The following is a 21,709-nucleotide window of genomic DNA, read 5'->3' on the forward strand; positions in this document are numbered from 1 at the left end:
GGGGTGGAACAGGGCATATCCCTTCCAGCCCCCTGCCATGAGCCGCTCAGGGCAGGGGGCTGGGAGCACCCCCACGAGCCGAGCACCTCAGCCTTCTGCCCTGAACCCCCCACCCCAACACACACCCAGCCTTCTGCCCTGCACCCACACAGCCCCATCACTCTGCCCTGGACCCCCCACGTCCCCCAGCCCTCTGCCCTGAATCCCCCACCCCAACACACACTCAGCCTTCTGCCCTGCACCCTCACAGCCCCATTCCTCTGCCCTGAACCCCCACACACCCCAACACACACCCAGCCTTCTGCCCTGATCCCTGAATCCCCCCACACACACCCCAGCCTTCTGCCCTGCACCCCCTCCCCCAGCCCTCTTCCCTGACCCCTGAAACACCCACCTCCAGGTCTGGGGTCCCGGCCGCAGGCCCTACTCAGCCCGCTGCCAACCTAGGTGAACAGAACCCCAGGCTGGCAGCGAGCTGAGCAGGCTGATGGCGTAAGATCAGCATTTTAATTTAATTTTAAATGACGCTTCTTAAACATTTTGAAAACCTTGTTTACTTTACATACAATAGTTTAGTTATATAATATAGACTTATAGAGAGAGACCTTCTAAAAACGTTAAAATGTATTACTGGCACGCTAAACCTTAAATTAGAGTGAATAAATGAAGACTCGGCACACCACTTCTGAAAGGTTGCCGACCCCTGCTCTAGTGAATCTTTGTAATGATCCTGCAAAGCACCCAGGTCCAGGAGTTCTATCCCACTCTCAGTAAAGTGGGATCAAATATCTGCTCGGTATAAGGGGAAAAGAAGGTGGAAGGTGTAGCCATATTCTGGTAACTTTGTTGCATATGGCGGGTTTTTATTGGTGCTGGTGCTATCTTGCCACCCCCAAACCATTACTGACTCCAACATCTCTGTGAAGACTCCAAACTGTTTTGATGAGTTTTGGACATCTTTGATATTCTCTCAGGCACCATAGCTGCAGACAAAACTATGTAATAGTTTCCATTGTAACGCTTTGTCTTCAGCTGCTGCTAACTTTCTCAAACTTTCTCTGCTGGGCTGAAATTTTCCACCGTGATATTTTATTAGCTTTGAGCAAATCTGGTTCAGCCATTTGGGAAACAAACCCATCATTTATAGAAAATTCTTGAAAGAGATGGTTTTGAACAGCCCTACAGTCAAAATAGCTGGGTTAGAGAATTGAACTATGGCATGGAAATAGCCCTCAGCTGACAAGAAGCGCCTTTAAGTCTCTCTGTGAAAATGGGGTTTGATTTGAACAAGTTATGCATGTTTGAAAATAGCATGCTCTGCAATGGAGTTGTCACATTTCTCACTGCTGTCATTATTATGGTGGTGGTAAGAGACCCCGTCATGCCAGGAGCTGGACGCTCACAGAGAAACACACAGCCCCTGCTGTAGAGAGCTTACAGTCTAAATAGACAAGACCGATGGGGGGGATAGGAATCGGAGACGCAGAAAGGGGAGGGCCTTGCCCAGTGTCACAGAGCAGGGAATAGAGCCCAAGTCTCCTGGTTCCCAGTGCCCTCTCCACTAGGCGACACTGCCTGGCTCACTACGTGTGCACTTTGTAAAGTAGGCTAAGGGAAATGGCCTATGGCAGCAGTTGCTTAAATCACTGCAGATCTAGTACGGCACATCAACGTAACGTGTGCACGAGCGCTTCACAGGCAGGTAGGAAGATAGGTCCTGCCCAGGAGAGCTGAAAAATCCTAAACAGAGAAAACTCAGCCAAAGAGAGAGGTTGGGGACAGGGCTTGACATTAAAGCCCAAGTGATTGAGCACTTTGAGCAGGTAGAGTCCAGAGAGCAAATACGATCATCCTGAACAACTGCAGGTTGGGCTGGGCTGGGCCGTGGGCGGCCGGTGGGCACTGGTTAGTTACCGAGTTGCCATCAGGAGACGTGTAGTGTAGTCGGGGTTGAGCTGGGTCAGGATACCAGGAAGTCCGAGTCAGGCACCAGGTTACAGAAAAGAGCCAAGTAGAGGAGTTGGGAAGGAACTGGGGACAGGAACCAGAGTCTAAGGTTCACAGTAAGGCGAGGTCTAATGCGGAAGCAAGGAGGCAGTCTGTGTCCTTGCTCAGACAGCTCCCTGTAATGGCTTCCTGGCTTATATACCGGCGTGAGCCAATCAGTGAGCTGCAGGGCTGCCACTCAGGCTCCACTCAGTGCTCCTTCCTGCAGTGTCTAGCTTCACCGGGTCCCCCAACAGAAACCTGGCCTGAGCTCCTGGTGGGGATGAAGCTTTGGGAGCCCAGAACCTCCATGGTCCCAGGTTCTCGTTCCGAAGGTGCTGACAGACTCTACAGTGAGGGGTGCTCCAGTCTGGTGACTCATGTTGGCAGAGCTTGGAAGAGAGCCACCACCTTTCTTCCCCCCGTTTCACCCCTGAGTACCACGGGCTTTTAAAATGTCATTTGTAAACGATTATACGGTGATACGAGCAAGACAGGATTACGATGCCAACTAAGCAGGACAGGTGGCTGGGGGTGGGGGGGGGTAGGCACGAAGAAAGGGAATGTGGAGGGGAGATCGGGATGGCGGGAAGAGGGAGACTGCTCTGTGCGCAGGGAGCGGTATGAAGTGAGTGATTGTGCTGAGAGAGTCCAGCAACAACTGTTGTTAAAGGCAAGGTTGTGGTAGCAGGGCGGGATCTGAAGCAGCAACAAATGGTCTTTTTTGGACAGGCGTTTTTCTCGTTAGCAGCTGCATGAAATGACACAAAGCTGAAATGTTTGCCAGTAGCTGCCTCGGCAGATGGGGAGCCCCTTGCAAAGGTTTCCTGTTCATAGCCAGGCTGAGAACATGTGTTCCGAATCCCAACTCTCCTGGGTCTTTCAAGCTTTCATGGGGTGAGCATGTGAGATTTTCCATTCAGTTACAGGAATGAGCATGGACAGAGGCAGCTCTTTAATATTTCCAATCTGCTCTGCCTTTGATCTGCACGAACTGGCAGATTTACAGAGCTTCCCCAATTGCTCTTTGGGGTTTTTAGCTTTCCTTGCAAAATGATGATTGACACCACAGGCAGCCGGAAAGGTCACTTGTCCATCCCCCCGTGTGGTACAGTTACCCTGACCGGGGGCAGAGTTATCCTAACGTTCACGTCTACCTCCTCCTCTGCAGCCACCTCTGAATGCACAGATGCTGGCCCAGCGGCAGCGAGAGCTGTACAGCCAGCAGCATCGGCAGCGGCAGCTAATGCAGCAGCGAGCCATGTTAATGAGACAGCAGAGCTTCGGGAACAACCTTCCTCCCTCGGCTGGACTCCCAGTGCAGATGGGGGCAGCTCGCCTCCCCCAGGCACCCCCACAGCAGTTCCCCTACCCCCCCAACTACGGTACGAATCCAGGAAACCCTCCCACCTCCACCAGCCCCTTTTCGCAGCTGGCGTCGAACCCAGAGGCAGCACTGGCCAGTCGCAGCAGCATGGTGAACAGAGGGATGATGGGGAACGTTGGAGGGCAGTTTGGTGCCGGGATGACCCCTCCCATGCAGCAGAACATCTTCCAGTACTCGGGGTCAGGTACGTCTTTGGCTGTGCCCTTAAAGTGGAGTCTGCGTTCAGTACCTGCTTCATCAGGTGATGCTTTAAGTGTGTGGAGGTATGAGCGGGGGCAACAAATGATGCAAGTAAATAAAGATACTGCATGGCCAATGTAATGACTTCCATGTGTACCCCTTAGTCCCAAGTGGAGGAAATCCAGATCAGGTCATAATTATACAGTGCTTTTCATTCGCTGATCTCCAAGAGCTTTACAAAGGTGGGTAGGAATCATGATCCCCAATTTATATATGGGGAAACTGAGGCACAGAGCCAGGCTGTGACTTGCCCAAGGTTTGCAGCCCAGTTCTTCTGACTGCCAGTCCAGCTGTGTGTCCACTAGACCATGCTGCCTTTGCATTTCATTAGTGCCATTCACTTGAGGATCTCAGTGCACGTATTGCAAGTTCTGGAAAGGTACCCCATTCTTCAGGCTCCATGTTCCAAACGTACCCCTCAGACCAAGTAGAGCTCTCTAGAAGTTGATACCATGTAGGTAAAGAATTGTATTTCCCTTTTAAAAAGAGAGAGAGAGAGAGAGAAATTCAGAGTGGCCATTTTAATTAAATTACTTTAAATATACATTCAGAAGCTAAATGTCTGAAAAAGGCCAAATCCTTGTGCGTGCTCTGACGAGGTATCGGAAATCAGCTGCAGATGGAGGTTATTTCCTGTGTACAGATTACGTGGGTGGCTCAGATTAAATCAGTGAGTTTGTCCAGAATTGGCTGCAGATGGACATCTTCGTACTGCACCTGCTCCACATGTTTTTACACTTAAGCAGCACTTTTCCATAATGTGTAAAGAATTCAGTTTGAATCTGGCAAGGTAGATCTGGTTTCTATAATTAATCAATAGAAACAATTACCCCACAGCTATTGCAGCTTTGGAAACCAACTAAAATTGTCCTGCAAAGTCAACAATGACATTGTCTTGTTCTCCAGTACAAAGAAAAAAGAACAGGAGTACTTGTGGCACCTTAGAGACTAACAAATTTATTAGAGCATAAGCTTTCGTGGACTACAGCCCACTTCTTCGGATGCATCTCCAGTACAGTTACTTCAGCTCCTTCTCCAGGCAGCTGTGTTCTGGAATAATACACCTCTGTTTATGGGAAGCAACTTCTGGGTTCCCCCCACCAGTTGGCTACAAAATGCTATATTCGGGTAATACAGATAACAACCAAAAAAAGGGGGAGGGAGGAGGCCTAAGATCAAAAGTCCAGGCTGATGCTTCAGATTTAACTCCAGCACCTGCAAAAAGGGGGAAATCCTCACAAGACACTACTGGGAGAGTAAGGTAATGCTCTGCGTGAGTAAAGGTGGCGGACTCGGGTCCCGCGGGATTAAGACCAAGCTTATTAAGTAACAGCGTGGTCGTCTGCACAGTTTGCAGTGAAGCCGTCTGTGTGTTGTTCCCAGGCATGGGTCAGCAAAGCGAGCCTGCATTCGCTCCGTCACTCAGCCCCAGCAGCCCTCTGATGTCGCCGCAGATCCCTCCTTCGCAGAGCCCCATGCTCCAGTCAGCTCCACCGACCCCTGGGTACCAGTCCCCAGACATGAAGACTTGGCAGCAAGGAACAATGGGGAATAATAAGTAAGTCTAACCTAAGGTCAGAGTAATGTGCACGCAGATGGTGGGATATCATCCCGCCTTCCCCACTCCAGGAGCAATAACTGCTGAGATCTGTGCTCCTGCCCCCAGCTGGTCTGGAAGCAGGGGACCAAGGGTAACAAAACCTGGCTTTATGGATATTGACATCACAGTCATCAAGGGGATTGAACCTGGCATCTTCGGCACCAAAACCACAGGCTTCTTTCATAGCAGAGCTCCTTTAGCTGTGAGTTTGTAGTAGGTTGCGATGGTCCCTGAGCCCAGACACTAGAGGGAGACATGGTCACACATGCATTAAGTCAGTGTCACACACCAGCCCATCCCCTAACCACTCACCCTGCTGGTTAGCATGTTGGGTTCCCTGTAGAACATCCATCCAACCATGAACTTTAACTGTATAATTACCTTGTAAAAAAACAAATCATTGGCTTGCTTATAAAAGCAGTGAGCTCTCTCCAGTTTCTGAGTGAGTAATCCATGCTGGTGCTTGGGCATCGGGGAGATACCACCAAGATACCATGGTGATAGATGCTTTATAGATACTTAACACAGGTTGTCCCCTCCCACAGTGATGGGGCCTGCATGAGTAGGTGGAGACCAGGCTCTGTGCTAATCTCAGTCAGCATTTACACACCGTGAGCTTCTCCTTAAACTCTTATATGTTTGTATTTTGCCCTTGGATCGTCAGATTGCCAGAAGCCCACAGCAAATTGGTTTTCTAAATGAGCGCACACATCCAGTAGCCCACAGAGCAGTCCTTTTGCTTTAATTTAAAAAATGACTTAATTAAGTCTTCATGAAAGCAAAGGACTTGTGGAAGCATTAATTCTGCCCATAAACCTCAGTTCTGCCCTGCTACTTGGGTGCTGGGCATCTTTGAGCAGAGATTTGCCAATCCACGACAAAAGTTGACTAGTGTAAGAAATCACCAGCTCCTATTCCTATTGTCTTAGCAAGGCTGTGACCACAGATCTCCAGAGATAAAAAGCTACTAGTGTATGAATTGACTTTGCAACTTGGCCATATCCCTTTGGAACGGGCTGTCCTTTCACTGGACTAACACTCCAGCATACAGTAGTTGTGCTAATTCTGATGCAAGGGAGTCCAGAGAACACGGCTGCTTTGTTCAGTGCAGTATTGTTCTGACTTGCCCTTTGATGGAAAGTTGTGTCAGACTCTAGAACAGGAAAAGGGATGGGTCAGACTGTCAGGAGGGGAATTCGAATGAAGTACTGCACTGTGCCTCGTACTGTACAGACTAGGCCTTTACTTTGTTTCTGAGCAGACCCACAGTCCAGCTAAGACTCCTTTAATAATGTCCTTTCTTGTCACCATTGTTTTTCATGCTCTATCCTCAGTCAGACTGATCAGACTGGACAAATGCTTGGTATAGTATAAACTGGGGCAGATATTTCCAAGACCTCACACAGTACCGTGCATGCTGTGGAAGAGCGCTCTAGTCTGCAAAGCACTTGCCCATGGTTCTGTGGGAGTCATTTTTGAACTTTGTCCCACTAGGTTTCTCTGCGGTGCCTTTGTTGTCAGCTGTGTTTCTAATTTCTAGCCTCCCTGTGCTTATAAACTGTGTGTTAGAATTCCTAAAAGTTCTGAGGAAGAAAGCAAAGTCTGTTCCTCATTGAATGGCTTTTTATATTCACTGGTTTTTATTACAGCTTGGAGTTGGACATTTTTTAATCCAGTAGAGGTTTGCCATTATGCACTAATGGTGCTTGGTTAGCAAGACGTTGGGCACTTCATGTGATCGGAATGTTTTAGACTGGCTAGGCGGCCAGCCACCGGGTTAACAGAATCAGGTGTTTGAACAGGACTTTTGTTTTCTGTGGCTGTCTCTCTGCTAGCCATTCAGCTATTGGTAGGAGCAGTTTACGTAGCTGTGCTAGTGCAAACCCCAAGTGTAGACAGGGAAAGCCAAGATTCACACCAGTTCTGCTTCCCCCTGCTTGAAATAGAGTTAAACTCCAATCATGGCTTTGCTTGCTCACCTGCACTTAGGTTGTACTGGCTACTGGCCACCAGTTGCTGAACTGTGCAAATCCCCAGGTAGACACAGTCTGTGAATCAGTGTATTTGTGCCCGGTGTAGTGTGTATTTCTCACAGCCTCTTTCCCCCATCCACGGTACAGAAATAACCATTTCTAAACACAGTTTGGAAGTGTGGTTGTGGCCCATCTGCATTGTGGTGTTCTTGCCCATGTGGACAGAAATCCCTCCATGAGCCATGGGTGTGTAACTAGGCTAAAAGATGGTTATAACAAGTTTATCTCTGATCTCACAGGCAAGAGGAGGTTGTGCTATAAGGGAACATGACTAGGTTTCACGACAGTGTTTATAATAATAATAATAATAATAATTAATAAAGATATCCCATCTCCTAGAACTGGAAGGGACCTTGAAAGGTCATCGAGTCCAGCCCCCTGCCTTCATAGCAGGACCAAGTACCGATTTTGCCTCCGATCCCCAAGTGGCCCCCTCAAGGACTGAACTCACAACCCTGGGTTTAGCAGGCCAATGCTCAAACCACTGAGCTATCCCTCCCCCTGATGGGGTTTTCCCTTCTCTATCCTATTTTCCTGTTGCACTTCAGATACTGCAGTGAAAAGCCCCCTAGAAATGCCTGTAAATTATGAAATGTCCTGTCTTGGTTCTGAGTCTAGAATAACACACACTCTGATCAGGAAGGCAATAAAAGCCTGCGAGGACCAACCGGAAATCTGTCTTGTATGGTCTGACCTGTTTACAGTATGCAGTAGGGTCAGCGAATGCCTGTACTGCAGCTCGATGATGATCTGTTTTACATAAAAGAGCTAAGTACCCATGGTGGGGGGGTGGGGTGCATCAGTGTGGGGAAGGGGGAGGAAGGTATCATCCATCTCCCTCCATTGCCTTCAGGAAACACAATTCCTCAGGCTCCTATCAATCTTGCCCCTCCCACTAAAGACTTTGATAGTGGCAGCACCTCATACAAACTGGACACATTGCACTTCTCATAACACAAGAACTAGGGGTCACCCAATGAAATGAATAGGCAGCAGGTTTAAAACAAACAAAAGGAAGTCTCTCTTCACACAATGCACCGTCAATCTGTGGAACTTCTTGCCAGAGGATGTTGTGAAGGCCAAGACTATAACCGGGTTTAAAAAAAGAACCAGATAAGTTCATGGAGGATAGGTCCATCAATGGCTATTAGCCAGGATGGGCAGGGATGGTGTCACTAGCCTCTGTTTGCCAGAAGCTGGGAATGGGCAATGGGATGGATCACTTGATGATTCTCTGTTCTGTTCATTTCCTCTGGGGCACCTGGCATTGGCCACTGTCGGAAGACAGGATACTGGGCTAGATGGACCTTTAGTCTAACTCAGTGTGGCTGTTCTTATGTTCACTGCTCAGAGCTGATGAACTGGGATAGCAGAAACCAGTTAGGGCTTTTTCCATGTTTCTTGCTGTATGTTCCTTGAAGGCCATGCAGGACTCAACCCTGAATGTAAGTGCGGGGAGTAGCCCTCCCCATCACACAGATGGAAAGGAGGGTGTGTCCTACTGGATTCTCACCTGCTCTGGGGTTTTTGGTTTTTGCAGGATCCTCCAGCAGGTAGATTTCAGCATCAGAATGAACCATCTTTTGAGTTTTTTAAACTGCTGTGTTTCATGCTCAGATGCTAGCTTTTGTGGTTAATGGGTTACAATGTTGTAAACTGAACGGTAGATTCCCCAGCTGATGAAACAAAAAATAAATTAATGGATTCATAGATTCCAAGGCCAGAATCATTGTGATCATCTGGTCTTACCTGCTGTATCCCACAGGACAGAGAACTTCCCCATAGTAATTCCTAGAGCACAGCTTTTAGAAAAACATCCCATCTGGATTTAAAAATTGTCACTACAACCCTTGGTAGATTGATCCAATGGTTAATTACACTCACTGTTAAAAAAAGTATGCCTTATTTGCCGTCTGAATTTGTCTAGTTTCAACTTCAACAGATATCTCCAGCCATTGGATTAGGTTACATCTTTCTCTGCTAAATTGAAGAAACCATTATTAAATATTTGTTCCCCATATAGATATTTATAGATTGTGATCAAGTCACCCCTTAACTTTGCTTATTAAACTAAGTAGATTGAGCTCCTTGAGTCTCTCTCTATAAGGCAGGTTTTCTAATCCTTCAATCATTCTCATGGCTCTTCTCTGACCCCTCTCCAATTTATCAACATCCTTCTTGAATTGTGGGCACTAGTACGGGACACAGTATTCCAGTAGCAGTTGCACCAGGGCCAAGTACAGAGGTAAAATAACCTCTCTCCTACTCAATGCCCTGTTTATGCATTCCACAAACTCCAACAAATCACTTCATGTCCTTTATTTCAGGGCTCGCTTTATTCCGAAACAGAGCAGGCAACTCAAAACCCTCTCAGCAGCCCTTCAGCCCTCATGTCCCTTCTCCGGAGCTCAGGCTATCCCTTAGACCAGTGGTTCCAAAACTGGGGTTCGCGAAATGTTACAGGGGGTTCTTGGAAAAAAAATTCCCTAATGGCGGACAGAGCTGTCCTTAGGGACCCTGGGCAGCACGGGGCCAGCAGCCCAGAGCCACTGGACTTCCACGAGCTAAGCAGATCAAAGCAAGCATCTCTATCACACTGAGGAGATTTAAACTTCAAGACTCCTTATAAGAAATGGAAAGGGAGGTGGATATTTTTTGCTGTTTTTAAAATTAAATAGGCAGCTAGTGTTGTTTTTATTTTTTTAATTATTATGAAGAAAAAGTTTAAGCTTTGTTGTAACGTGCATTGTTTGCCTGGACTGCTCAAGACCTGAATGCTTGTGTAGGAGGAACTCTTTGAGTTGGCTTCTTAAATACCGTCATGATGTTTCACATCTGATACTCCTTGATGAAACATAGGAGCCTTGTCTTATAACAGACTTATTCAAAGTGATACAAGCTACGAAAGTGAGCTCTTGGAAGAGTGTTGCCATTTTCATAATGTAATAAAAATACTGTAATGATAAATAATAATAATAATAAATAGTATGTAATATGCATGTCATAAAAAACAAATTTTATATTTCCCAGATCACTGTTTTTATCATTTATACTCAGATAAAGAAGAAAATCTGTGGAAATATACATTTTTAGGAGGGAGTTCCCGAGACTTGACATTTTAGTGAAAGGGGTTCACAGGTTGTTGAAGTTTGGGAACCACTGCCTTAGACAGTTCCCTGGCCATATGGTCTCCGGGTTCTCAGTCTGTCCGGTGGAACTGCATTTTCCAGAATGTGCTGCTCTTAAAGGGCCCAAGCACTGTAATGGGATGGGCCTGTGCACCCCAGGGCCCAGGATCCTATTACAAATATATTATTAATATTGCTGCTGTTTATTATTTTAAACTGCACAAGATGTTAGAAGACATGGTCCCTGCTCCAGAGAGCAACAATCTAAATCTCAGACCTGACCCAACAAGACAAGCAGTAGAGAGGGAGTGGGACCCAGGGGTACAATTCACAGGGAATACTGAGCAGGATTAGAGAGGGGATGTGATACAACTGGGGAAATCTCTGCTGGAACACTGTCCCCACTTCTGGTGTGCCTACGTTAAAAAGGAGGTCGAAAAATTGAAGAGAGCTCAGAGAAGAGCCATACAAATGATGCGAGGGCTGGAAAACTCGCCTCGCAGTGAGAGACTAACGGAGCTCAATCTGTCTAGCTGGTGGAAGAGAAGAGGCAGCTTAATCCCAGTCCGTAAGAACAGAACCACCACAAGAAGTGCCTGATGCGAAAGGGCTCTTTAACCTGTCAGAAAAAGCTTTGGAGGGACAATGGTTGGTTGACAGCTCTACTTGGTGGCTGATTTTTATGGGTGTTGGGTGAGAAGTGTGTTTTGGTGAGAGGTTAGAGCGATTTGGCAGACGGAACCCAGACGTACCCCGGGAGTCCATGGAACTAGAAGGTCACGGATGATTTTTGTGTTCTCCACCATGAATTCCAAACAAGCCTGTCTTCTCGTTTCATTTGCTCAGTAATTTGGCCGAGACAGAAGAATCGCTTCATTGATTTGGTTTCAGGCTGATACAGTGCAGAACGGCTCCAGTGCAGTTGCTCCAATTAGGGGATAATCTCAATCTCTTTGTTATATATGAAGCAATAAACGGCTGCCCAGATTGATTAAGGTGCTCAGCCGCACTTGGGCATTTAATCAATCTCGGAGGCTGTTTGTTGGCATGCTGCAAAGCAATACAGATTATGGCTGTTAGACAGCAAACCAGAGCAGGGCATTTTATTATTGTATTCTCTCTCCTCTTGCAAGAGCCGAGCTGCCTCTTGGATCTTCCACAGACTATACAGCTGAGGACTGGTGTCGGGGGCGGGTAGAAAGACACGATCTGATCTAACACGCACTGAAGTCAATGGAGAGCATCCCGCTGACTTGGATGGATCAGGTCCATAATGCTCTGGATGAAGGTCCAGTCCAGGCACTGTACCATTTCCTTCCTCCCTTTCTGTAGGGGTCATTGCTGATGGATTTTCCTGGAGCTATATGTGTAAATGCTATATAGAAGTGTTTCTCAAATGATCAGTCCTGACCCACCAGTGGGTCGCGGGGCCCTAGGCAACTATAGAGTTCTCCCGCCCCGGTGTGGAGGGGTTCCCGGGTGGGGCTGGAGTGAGCCTGCCCCACACTCACCCGCCAGCAGCAGCTCCTGTCCTGGCTCCCCACTCCGAACATCACGACGTGGCACACGTGGTCACAGTGCCACTTAGGTTTGGCCTGGCTACTCCTCTGGGACAAATTCAAGTGAGTGGTGTTGACCTGGTGCATGGGGTTGCAGTGCCACTCCGATCTGGCTATGATGGAGGGGCAGGTGGGCCAAATCTGAGTGCTGCTGTGACCCCGTTGCTATGCCCAGCCCTGTGGGACAGGAGTCGCTGCTGTGGGGTGAGTGCAGGGCAGGCTCGCTCTCCAGTCCATTCTGGGCAATGCCAGGTGAAGGGTACATGTATACAATGGTGGGTCACAAAAAAAAAAGACAAAATGTGGCTGGCAGGGCACCTTAGTGACAAGTCCGGGAACCGCTGCTTTCCAGTGTTGGCAGCAGCATTAAGGAGGCAGTTGAATGAGGAGAGGGCGTTCTTGGATTCACTAGAGCCCTTAAGCGTGTGCTTCCATTTCATCAAAGCCAATGACATTTAAGCACTTGCTTGAGAGCTTGGCTGAATCTGGGCCTCATTGGGCTGGAGCACAGGCAGCGAGATCGAGAGTCAGGCTCAATGGGGATGAGGGGTGATGTGATTGGACACCTTTTGACAGCGTCACCATCCTTGGTGAAAGGAGGAAGTTAGATTTTTCTGGCTGGTGATTGGCTGAAGTGTTTTTCTTGTATCCTATATGATACTTACACAGGTTACTAATGTCCATGGATTACCAGACACAGGTCTGGTCGGGCCCCCCCTGCTAGTGGCCCACCAGAGTGTTGTGAGGGGATCCAAACACTGACTCCCTCACCTGTTTTAAGCTTTCCTGGGTCTCAGCAGGCTGCAGGCCTGTTTCTTCTCGTGGCCTCTCTGGCACGCTTCCTGGGCATCAACTCTCTGTTATCCCCCACCCAACCCACCTGTCTTGGGCCCACAGGTCCAGCACTGACCCCCAAGATATCCCAGTAACTTAAGCACACTCTCTCCCAAAATCTCACCAACGGTGTTAGCCTTCTGGTTTCTCTCTTCAAGGGGCCATGTGGTACGTGTAGCACAGAACACACGCAGACACTGCCCAGAGTTTTACAGCATTGTTGCTCTTTACTTAATAACCCAAGAAATACACAGATCTGTACAAAATAATATATCCTACATGTATTTTCCTGCCTCAGTTTCCTTACTACTCCAGTGCATTCTTTGGGCTGGGGCTAGGAGCCATCCAGCATCCTTCTGTTCCAGTGCATGGTTTATGGACTGAAACATGGAGTCTGTCCATCCGCTTCCCAAACATCCTAAGTGTCTCTCTGTGGTGTCTTTGTTTCGCATTTGGGGATTTTCTGCTGTTCCAAATGCCAACTCTGGCAGAGGGAAGGTGGAGGGAACTGCTTTCCCCTAGGATGCAGTTACTCTTTTTTTCTGCCCAGGTAAGACCTATTCAGGTGCGGATAGCCCTTAACCTATTGCCTAGTCTCCCTATTCTGGCAGAGACCTGCATCCAGCCTCATATGCCACAGTGAGTGGACCCATAGACCTAGGCTTTCCACGATGCGGCAATTTTGTGATAACTCCACCCATATCAACCAGAATTCATAAGTTGCACAGACAGAGCCTTCAAATCATCACACCGTTATACTTTCCATTTGGACTTTTGTAAATGTACCGCTGTATTTTTAGGGTTCCATTTGCAGGAGAGTACTTGCAACTCCCAGTGACTTCATCACACACCTCTGAGAGCAGAATTTGGCCTTTTACTTGTGGGATTTAAAGGGAAGAAAGCAATGAGGTTTTTTAGAAACTAAGTGAGATTTTATAGACACTGCTCTTAAGATAATGAGATCCTTTGTAGAGAACTTTTAAAGCAGCTGATGGAGTTTAATGTTATCCCTGCTATCGAATTCTGTAAGTTGGTTTAAACATTCTTGGGGAAAGGGTCACTCTATGTTAAATTCTGTAGGACATTTCCAGAAGGGTGGTATTTTCTTCAGTAGATAGAAGCAGGAAGTCATGAAATTCCTCCCCAGGGGAAAATAAGCCACAGAGATCTGTCTGCTGCAAACATTGCATCAGCTATTTTTAAAAAAGCCTTTATCACTCCAGATCCATTACCCCCCCACACACCCTCCCTTTCCTTCTCTGTTACAGACATCTCTGTGGTTCCATTTCTGCAAGGATGCCTGTTGCTGGAGTCACTCTCCATGTTACAACTGGAAACCGAGCTCTGGCCTCTCTGAACTCCTGACTCTGTGTAATCCCTCTTTATTTTTTTGTCTGGTTTAACAGTGTATTCAGCCAACCTGGGCAGAACCAGCCCACACCTGCGCAGCAGGGAATGTACAACAACATGAGCATCACCGTGTCCATGGCTGGAGGAAACACGAACGTCCAGAACATGAATCCAATGACTGGACAAATGCAGATGAGCTCACTGCAAATGCCCGGGATGAACTCCATGTGCTCTGAGCAGGTCAGTGCTGCAGCGTTCTCGTTCACCAGGCACTCCAGGAGCACGAACAGTGATGACGTCACTCCACTGGGGGAGGGGGGGGTTTCTCTTAACAGGTCTCTGCCCTTGTTAGGTGAATTTGTTTCTGTAGCTTTCTCCATTGGTGAGGCGCATGTGTCCCACACTAACTTTGTGGTGCTCTCTCTGGGAATTGCCAGATTCCCTGAGCCAAGGAGCTAATGGATTTATTGCGTTTAAGCTTTGTGTTCCAGGGGTTTGCATACCAGATGCTTGTTGCTATCACTCCCCAGCACTCTGCATCATGCACACCCCTACCTCTGCCGCCTGTTGACTAGCATGCTGGGTGCCTGGAAATCCTGGCTCATGAGTCATTTGGTGCTTTTGTGCAGACTTAAAAAAATTTCCCTGGTGATCTCCCTTTTCTCTGGGATGTTTACCTTTAGCTTATCTCCTTCCTGTGCTTGAGAGGCAGGGACCTATTTCCCGTAGTACAGTTAGGTGTGTGACACTGGAGCAAAGGGCTGGAGGGAAGCAGGCAGAGGCCTCTCTCGCTTCACTGGCACCCATAGTTGTAAGCTTAGCTGTGTTTTGAAGCCTGGTGCAACAGACACCGGATTAGTCAAATTATGAGATGGTTACATCAGCTCACCAGGAGCTGACGGGCGCGCATTCAACTCTGCAAAGAGAGCAGTGGCTGCACTGAGAGTTCCCAGCTGCCAATGCCTCCTGTAGCCCCCGAGTGTGCGCTGAGGATTCCTTACTGCGAATCAAGGAGAACTTGACATTTCATGGGAAGATGAGGCAGATTTGTTCATATTTAGACACACCCAGGAAGTCCCCAGGTGGTGGGTCTAGATTGGTAAAACTCCCATGATGTCAGTGGGGGCGGGGCTGAACACTTTCAAAATTCCCAGCCAAAAATGTCTGAGTGTAAAGTGATGGCTCCTTCAGATGCAGTATGTCTGCTTGGGTAAGGTACGAAGCCAGTGGGTTGGCTTTGGACCTTGTCTTCTAGAATTCACCAAATCCTTGTTAAGTATCTTTTTCTAAAGCAGGATCCCTCCTGTTAATAACCAGTAAGTAACTGGTGTAATAACCAGTTCAGTACCATGGAAACTCGCCGTTCTTTCTAGAGCCTTTGGATCAAATTCAGTCCCAGGGCCAGCTGACACCACTCGCACTGAAGTCAATAGCATGACCCCTGGTTACACCAGGGCTGACTCCTACCCTTGCCCGCTACAGCCAGCTTCTGTAACAACCTTCAGTCACAGAGGATGATGGTATAAAAGTGAACACAGACAGATACATGTGCACACGCATCCCTTGGAGCCAGGCAGATATGGATCTCCTGTTGTTACACTCCGAAATGGTCAGAGAGGTCTCCTGGCCGCAGTTAGCTATAGCACTCGTGCCCCTAGGAACTCATTTCAGGAGACCATCCCTTCAGTGTCTGTGCAGAGTAGTGCGGGTGCCAGAGAACAAGCTGATTCACTACCCACCTGTGCACACTGAGGGCTAGGAGGTGCAGTTTGCACTGAGTCCTGCTAGAAAGCAGTGTGGAGCTGCACCAGCACAGAGGGAGCACTGGGAGAGATTCTGCCTCCAGGAGTACAGTCTCTTACAGGATGTTTGGTGTATGCAACTGCTCACTTTGCATCATCTGTAAGGATGGTGCAGATTGCTTCCTCTAGTGGTGGGAGGCGTTCTAGAATCATAGAAACATAGGGTTGAAAGGGACCTCAAGAAGTCATCTAATCCAGGCCCCTGAGCTGTGGCAGGACCAAGCAACCCTAGACCATCCTTGACAAGTGTTTGTCCCACCTGTTCTTAAACACCTCCAAGGATGGGGGTTCCAAAACCTCCCTTGGAAACCCATTCCAGAGCTTTTCCTAATATCTAACCTAAATTTCCCTTGCTGCAGATTAAGCCCATTACTTCTTGTCCTATCATCAGTGGCCACAGAGGACAATTGATTCCCTTCCTCTTTTTAGAACAGCCATTTATGTATTTGAAGACAGTTATGTCCCCTCCTCAGGCTTCTTTTCTCAAGACTAAACAGGCCCAGTTTTTGTAACCTTTCCTCATAGGCCAGGTTTTCCAAACCTTTGATCATTTGTGTTGCTCTCCTCTGGATTCACTCCAGTTTATCCACATCTTTCTTAAAGAATGGTGCCCAGAAGTGGATGCTGTACTCCGGATGAGGCCTCACCAGTGCCAAGTAGTGGCTCCATCTCCTCCCCAGATCTTTCCAAGTAACTTGCGTGATCAAGGACCAAGGAGTGAGCAGTCCCCACCCACACTGCTGTTGTGGTGGGGGCATGCAAGTGGCAAGGGAAGTTGCTTGCACATGCCCTCATGCCTGCACCAAGGGCCAAGTACAGTCTTGTCCAGTGCTTCTTTGTGGCGAGTAGTAGGCCTCTTTAGTAACCATTCAGTCTGAGGGAGATTCTCTCTCTGTTTCCAGGGCCAGACCTGAGATCTCGCAGGTCCAGAAGGGGCTTTAGCTGTTTGGGTTTGTGACTCAAGAATGTGGTAAAGCACCTTTGGGATCCGTTGCGTGACGAGAGGGATCTGCGCTGTATTGCTCTTGGCAGAATCGCCTTTAATTAGTTTCATCTGGGAGCATTTGTCTGTCTGCACTTAAAGCTTCTCTGAGCCATGCCTCCAACAGCTGACCTCTCCCAGCCTGTTCCGAAGGGATTCAGTCACGGGGGCTTTCTGAACGGCTCGTTATGGCTGCATTAAACAGTTTGGAAACCAGCCCTAATTGTGTATTTGCTGTAGAGTGAGCTGGGAACCGAGGGAGCCTGGTTTGAAGATGCACTGACTCAAGCCCTGCTTCGTAGGCCAGATTTAGGTCATCGTGACCTGGCTAGCACAGGATTAGTCCCTGGTGTCATTTGACGCATCAGTCTGGAAGCGCTATGGAGGCTAAGCTGTTTGTTCTGCCCCTCCTGTCAGTTCAGTGGAGTTTCACGCTCCCCGGAGATAAGATGCTGTAGGGAACCACCAGCAGCCCAAGTGGTGGGCACAAGGGAGCTCTCCTCAGAAAGAACTCACTTGGATAATCTTAGTCCAGAGTGCAGTCAGTGAAGCAAACAAGCTTTGCAGGCCCTCCATGACTTCATTCTGCTTCAGCAAATGGAGTGAGCCATCTCGTACAGCGGGGGCGCTGAGAGACTGGGCTTGATGGAAGGAACTCAGGGAGCCCCAGCCATCCGCTTGGTTGTATTGCTTTAATTAAAACACTCCCTGGCAACTTGCAGCAGGGAGTGAGCTGCTCCCGACGCTGCCTGCGGAGTCAGAGTGCTGCTCATGCTCTGTCAGCACCAGAACCAGGTCTGCAGCCCTGCCCTGGCATCCACACCTCTCTCACCACGATATCCACAGCATGGTTAAAGCTGGGAGAGGAGAATGAACTGTGCTCCCTGCACCCCTAGAAGGTTAAAATGGCAGAAGCTGTAGCTTGGGGAGGAGGTGGTGGGAAAAGATCAGGGAAGAAGTGATGGGGAAAAGGAGCCCAGCATTTCTAAATCTCTCCTTGGCTCAGAAATTCTGTTGTTCGCCTTTTGTGAGGCAAAGCAAAAGAACGCTGTAATAAACAAGCTTAGTCCAACAATGTCCCACTCAACTACTTCCCCGAGGCCATTCCAGCCTGTCACGTAGAGCGGGCCAGCATGTAGGCTGCACATACACAACCCAATGCTAGAGCTCTCCTGGGATCCCTCACTTTCTGCAGAGTTGACACAGGAGGATGGGGCACTGGGGAGAGAAAGCAGGTGAACCATCACTGAGCCTTGACCTTGCTTTAACAGGTAAATGACCCAGCGCTGAGACCCACCGGCCTTTACTGCAACCAACTTTCCTCCACTGACCTTTTGAAAACAGAAGCAGATGGGGCGCAGGTCAGTAAGAAACTCCTAAGCACAGACCCATCTGAGGTACAAAGAGGAGACGTTTGACATGTCTGGGTTGCTCACCTCAGTAACTGTAAACTTCTTGCACCTATTTTATCAGCGGGTTTGCCATCAGGGAAGGTTTCTGTAGTGGCAGAGAATAAATTGCAGGGCTCAACCCAGTAGGGCCTTCTATTTTCTGTGTAGCGTAGAGCTAGAATCTGCACTCGATGACAACCACCTGCCTCAGAAATCTTGCTTTATTCTCCTGCTCTGATTTAAGCCGCGTGGATCAAACCTCGTTGCTCTGGCAGGAAGGGGAAGTGTCCCCAGCAGTGTGGGGAGCACAGTCAGTGCAGTGAGCTGAGCTGGAAAAGTAATTGGACATTGGAGAGACGGGAGTCGCTAAAATCCTTATCGGCTCTGAGGCTGGCCCCAGGTACAGTGACAAACGAGAGAGGTTTCTGCTTTGGAAGGGCAGGACTTGCTCGTAGAACTATGGGAACATTTGCAGTCAGAATCCTTATCTCTGGGACACAATGTGTTGATCACGAGCCCCTTCATAATGGATCAGTGTGCACTTAGTGCTATGTTGGGAGGAGTCTGAGCTCAATTTGGTCTGTTCAGAGAAAGGGGCTCAGCACTTTCTGCAAATCAGGCCCTTTTAAGGTGTCTTAAGTTGGAAACCCAAAATAACGAGCAACTTTTGAGTATCTTGGGCCAAGTATTGCCATTCTGCCTTGCAGTTCTGCCAGTTTCAGCGCAGCGCATGCATCTGGCCAGCAGTCTGGAAAGAACCAGCATTCTACCAGCTTGTTTAGCGATGACGTGTTCTGCTTCAATATGAAGTTCTCTTTGTTTCCCCCGTTTGCTGGTAAACTCTAATTGCACCTCGTGCTGCTCTTGTGTGCAGTCAGTCTTGCAAAATTCTGCTTGCCCGGGGCAAGGAATTTTGGGCTTTTGATGGGCTTATAAAAGAGCATCAAACAGTATACATTTTTCAGTAGCATTATCCTTAAAAAGAGTGGGTGAGGAGATTTTTGCCTCTGGGCTGGTTACCGTTTTCAAAATGGGTAATAACTTTTATTTTGTTTTAAATATGTATTTATGTGCCTCCTTGTGTTTTATGAATAACCCATTAAGTATTACAAATCAATTCTACCTGTCACCACAGATGCTGTTTGGTTTTTATTTTTTCATTTTGCTCAGTTTGGACAATGAAAATCAACTAATCAATTTCACACTTTTAATTTCCTGGTCAGTTTCACTTTGTGGCTCTTACGCATTGGCAGGATCCTGCAGTGTTTGATTTGCAAAGACTGTAGGGAAATGTTAACACCCAAACAAAACAAATCCTATTTTTATTGGAATAAATAAAGAAGGAAAATGTGTCCTGCCCCTAGGTTCTGACACACTTCAATTTTGGACCTAACTCTACCTTAGTATTGACCCTTTGATATTCCCTTGCAGTGAGTGGGATGCCATGATGTACCCTATTCAGCTGCATGGCATAAGCATTTTACCTTGTGCCTCTGGTCTATTTGACTGCAGTTGAAGGGGTTTCCAGCCTTTGATACTGTGCTCCCCTCAGAGCAGGTGTCACGGACAAGATGGCTCTCAGCACAGAGTGATGGCTGGCCGGCCGGCAGCTGGAGACATGGGAATGCCAATTTTTTTTTTTTTTTAATTAAAAACGTGTGAATCTTTCAGAGCTCTGATCCAAATGAGTGCAGTAGTTTTCTTTTTATAGGAAAAGAAGACAGAAGAGTTCTTCTCTGTGGTGACTACAGACTAGAGGAATTCTCTAGTGAGTTTCCACTTCACGTAGTACCCAGTCCATAAGCCAAGGAGCCTGTTCCTTTTTTCCTCTAAAAATCTCTCTTGTCTTTTGTGTCCCAGCAGGTACAACAGGTTCAGGTGTTTGCTGACGTGCAGTGTACAGTGAATCTGGTAGGTGGAGACCCTTACCTGAACCAGCCTGGTCCAATGGGCTCGCAGAAAAGCACGACAGGTCCTCAGACCCCTCAGGCCCAGCAGAAGAGCCTCCTTCAGCAGCTACTGACTGAATAACCGCTTTTAAAGGAATGTGAAATTTAAATAATAAGACATACAGAGATATATAAATATATATATATATTATATATTTTTCTGAGATTTTTGATATCTCAAACTGCAGCCATTCTTCAGCTCGTAGTGTTTGGAGCAAAAAGGTTTTTTTGTTTTGGGTTTTTTTTTTTGTTTTGTTTTGTCTTTCGGGGGTTTTTTTTGTTTGTTTTTGTAAAAGGCATTGGATGTTGGCAAAGCGACAAGGCAGGACAGTCGGTTTCTTGAGCCAAAATTACAGATGATTCTTATTTTTGTAATCAGTTGCTGGCATCTTACTCCAGACGAAGGTTTCTCGGGGAAGTGGGGAAGGGGATGGAGGAAGAAGCGAGTTGAAAGAGACTGCTTCGGAAGGAGGAAGATCATCTCAGTTTCAGCTGGATCTGTCACTGATTCATGTCTCAGCCCAGTGGGAAGGTGGGGAAAGACACCGGACTTCTATCGGAAAGGCTGTTTTTATTCATGCTTAAAAAACCCAAACACCTTTTCTCCCCTCTGCCCCAGTCCGCTTGTGCGTACAATCAGCTTTTTCTAGCAATCGTGAGTTTGTCAGTTTTAAAGAAAAACAGAGAGTATTTTGACCCACCATTTTTTCCATGTTTTATGCTGGTGTTTAAAGCCTCCTAGCGAGAGAGGCCACAATGTGTATATTACATCGGGGGGAAAATAATAATAAAAAGACAAAAAAAAAAAGAACAGTTTGGGGGGAAAAGCTGCAATAATTTTTAGGGGAAAGGATGAGGAGGAGGGGGGAGGGTTCTGTCAATTATTGTAGATAAAATTTTTCTGATTAAATATTAAATAAAATTAAGCAGTTGGTTTTTTTCTGCTTTGATTGTGCTTAACAGCTGAGGTAGCTTAAACTATTTAAAATAATAATAAAAATAATAAAAATTCAACTCTCTGATGGGAGATAGCTTATTTTTTCCCCCTCAAACCTGTCACTGTACATAGCTCTAATCTCTTGTATACATTTGTTTTCTTCCTTTAGTTGCGATCGCTCTTAAGATCATCGCTTTTTATTTGATTTATGATTTTTTCCCCCTTTTTTCTAAAATTATGCTGGTGTGTGGAAAATGTGTAGCTTTGTTGACTCTATTTGCAAGAGATAAAAACAAAGAAATGGAGATGACCGCTAATGTTGTATTGCTTTCTGATGACTGTGCTATGCAGTGTGTGGATTTTCCCTCTCTTGGGGTTGGAGGTGGATAGGGGCAAGTCTAGTTTTCAGAGGTGCTGAGCATTCATTGCTCCCACTAGTCAATAGGAGCTGCAGGAGCATTCAGCACTTCTGGAAATCGGCTCCCTAAGCTTCGAAGGGCTAGTTCATTCTGCCCCACAGACCAGCCTGGC

General features: G+C 47.4%; 1 protein-coding gene across 12 annotated transcripts in view; it reads left to right on the forward strand.

Annotated features, from left to right (window-relative positions):
- Positions 1–21,483, forward strand: part of NCOA1 (nuclear receptor coactivator 1) — a 259,299-nt gene extending 237,816 nt beyond the window's left edge. For 5 of the 12 annotated variants that reach the window (XM_034766763.1, XM_034766761.1, XM_034766768.1 and 2 more), the window contains 5 exons: positions 3,158–3,557; positions 4,997–5,171; positions 14,174–14,357; positions 18,173–18,298; positions 20,153–21,483. In XM_034766763.1, coding sequence (XP_034622654.1) covers positions 3,158–3,557; positions 4,997–5,171; positions 14,174–14,357; positions 18,173–18,298; positions 20,153–20,323 — 1,056 coding nt within the window. In that variant the 3' untranslated portion in view covers positions 20,324–21,483. Of the gene's footprint in view, positions 1–3,157; positions 3,558–4,996; positions 5,172–14,173; positions 14,358–18,172; positions 18,299–20,003; positions 20,061–20,152 lie in introns of all 12 variants that reach the window. The other 7 variants (XM_034766766.1, XM_034766771.1, XM_034766764.1 and 4 more) reach the window with 4 other exon arrangements.
- Positions 21,484–21,709: the final 226 nt, after the last annotated feature.

Source organism: Trachemys scripta, chromosome 3 (genome assembly GCF_013100865.1).
Source record: "Trachemys scripta elegans isolate TJP31775 chromosome 3, CAS_Tse_1.0, whole genome shotgun sequence".
In the NCBI taxonomy this organism is placed as follows: domain Eukaryota; kingdom Metazoa; phylum Chordata; order Testudines; family Emydidae; genus Trachemys; species Trachemys scripta.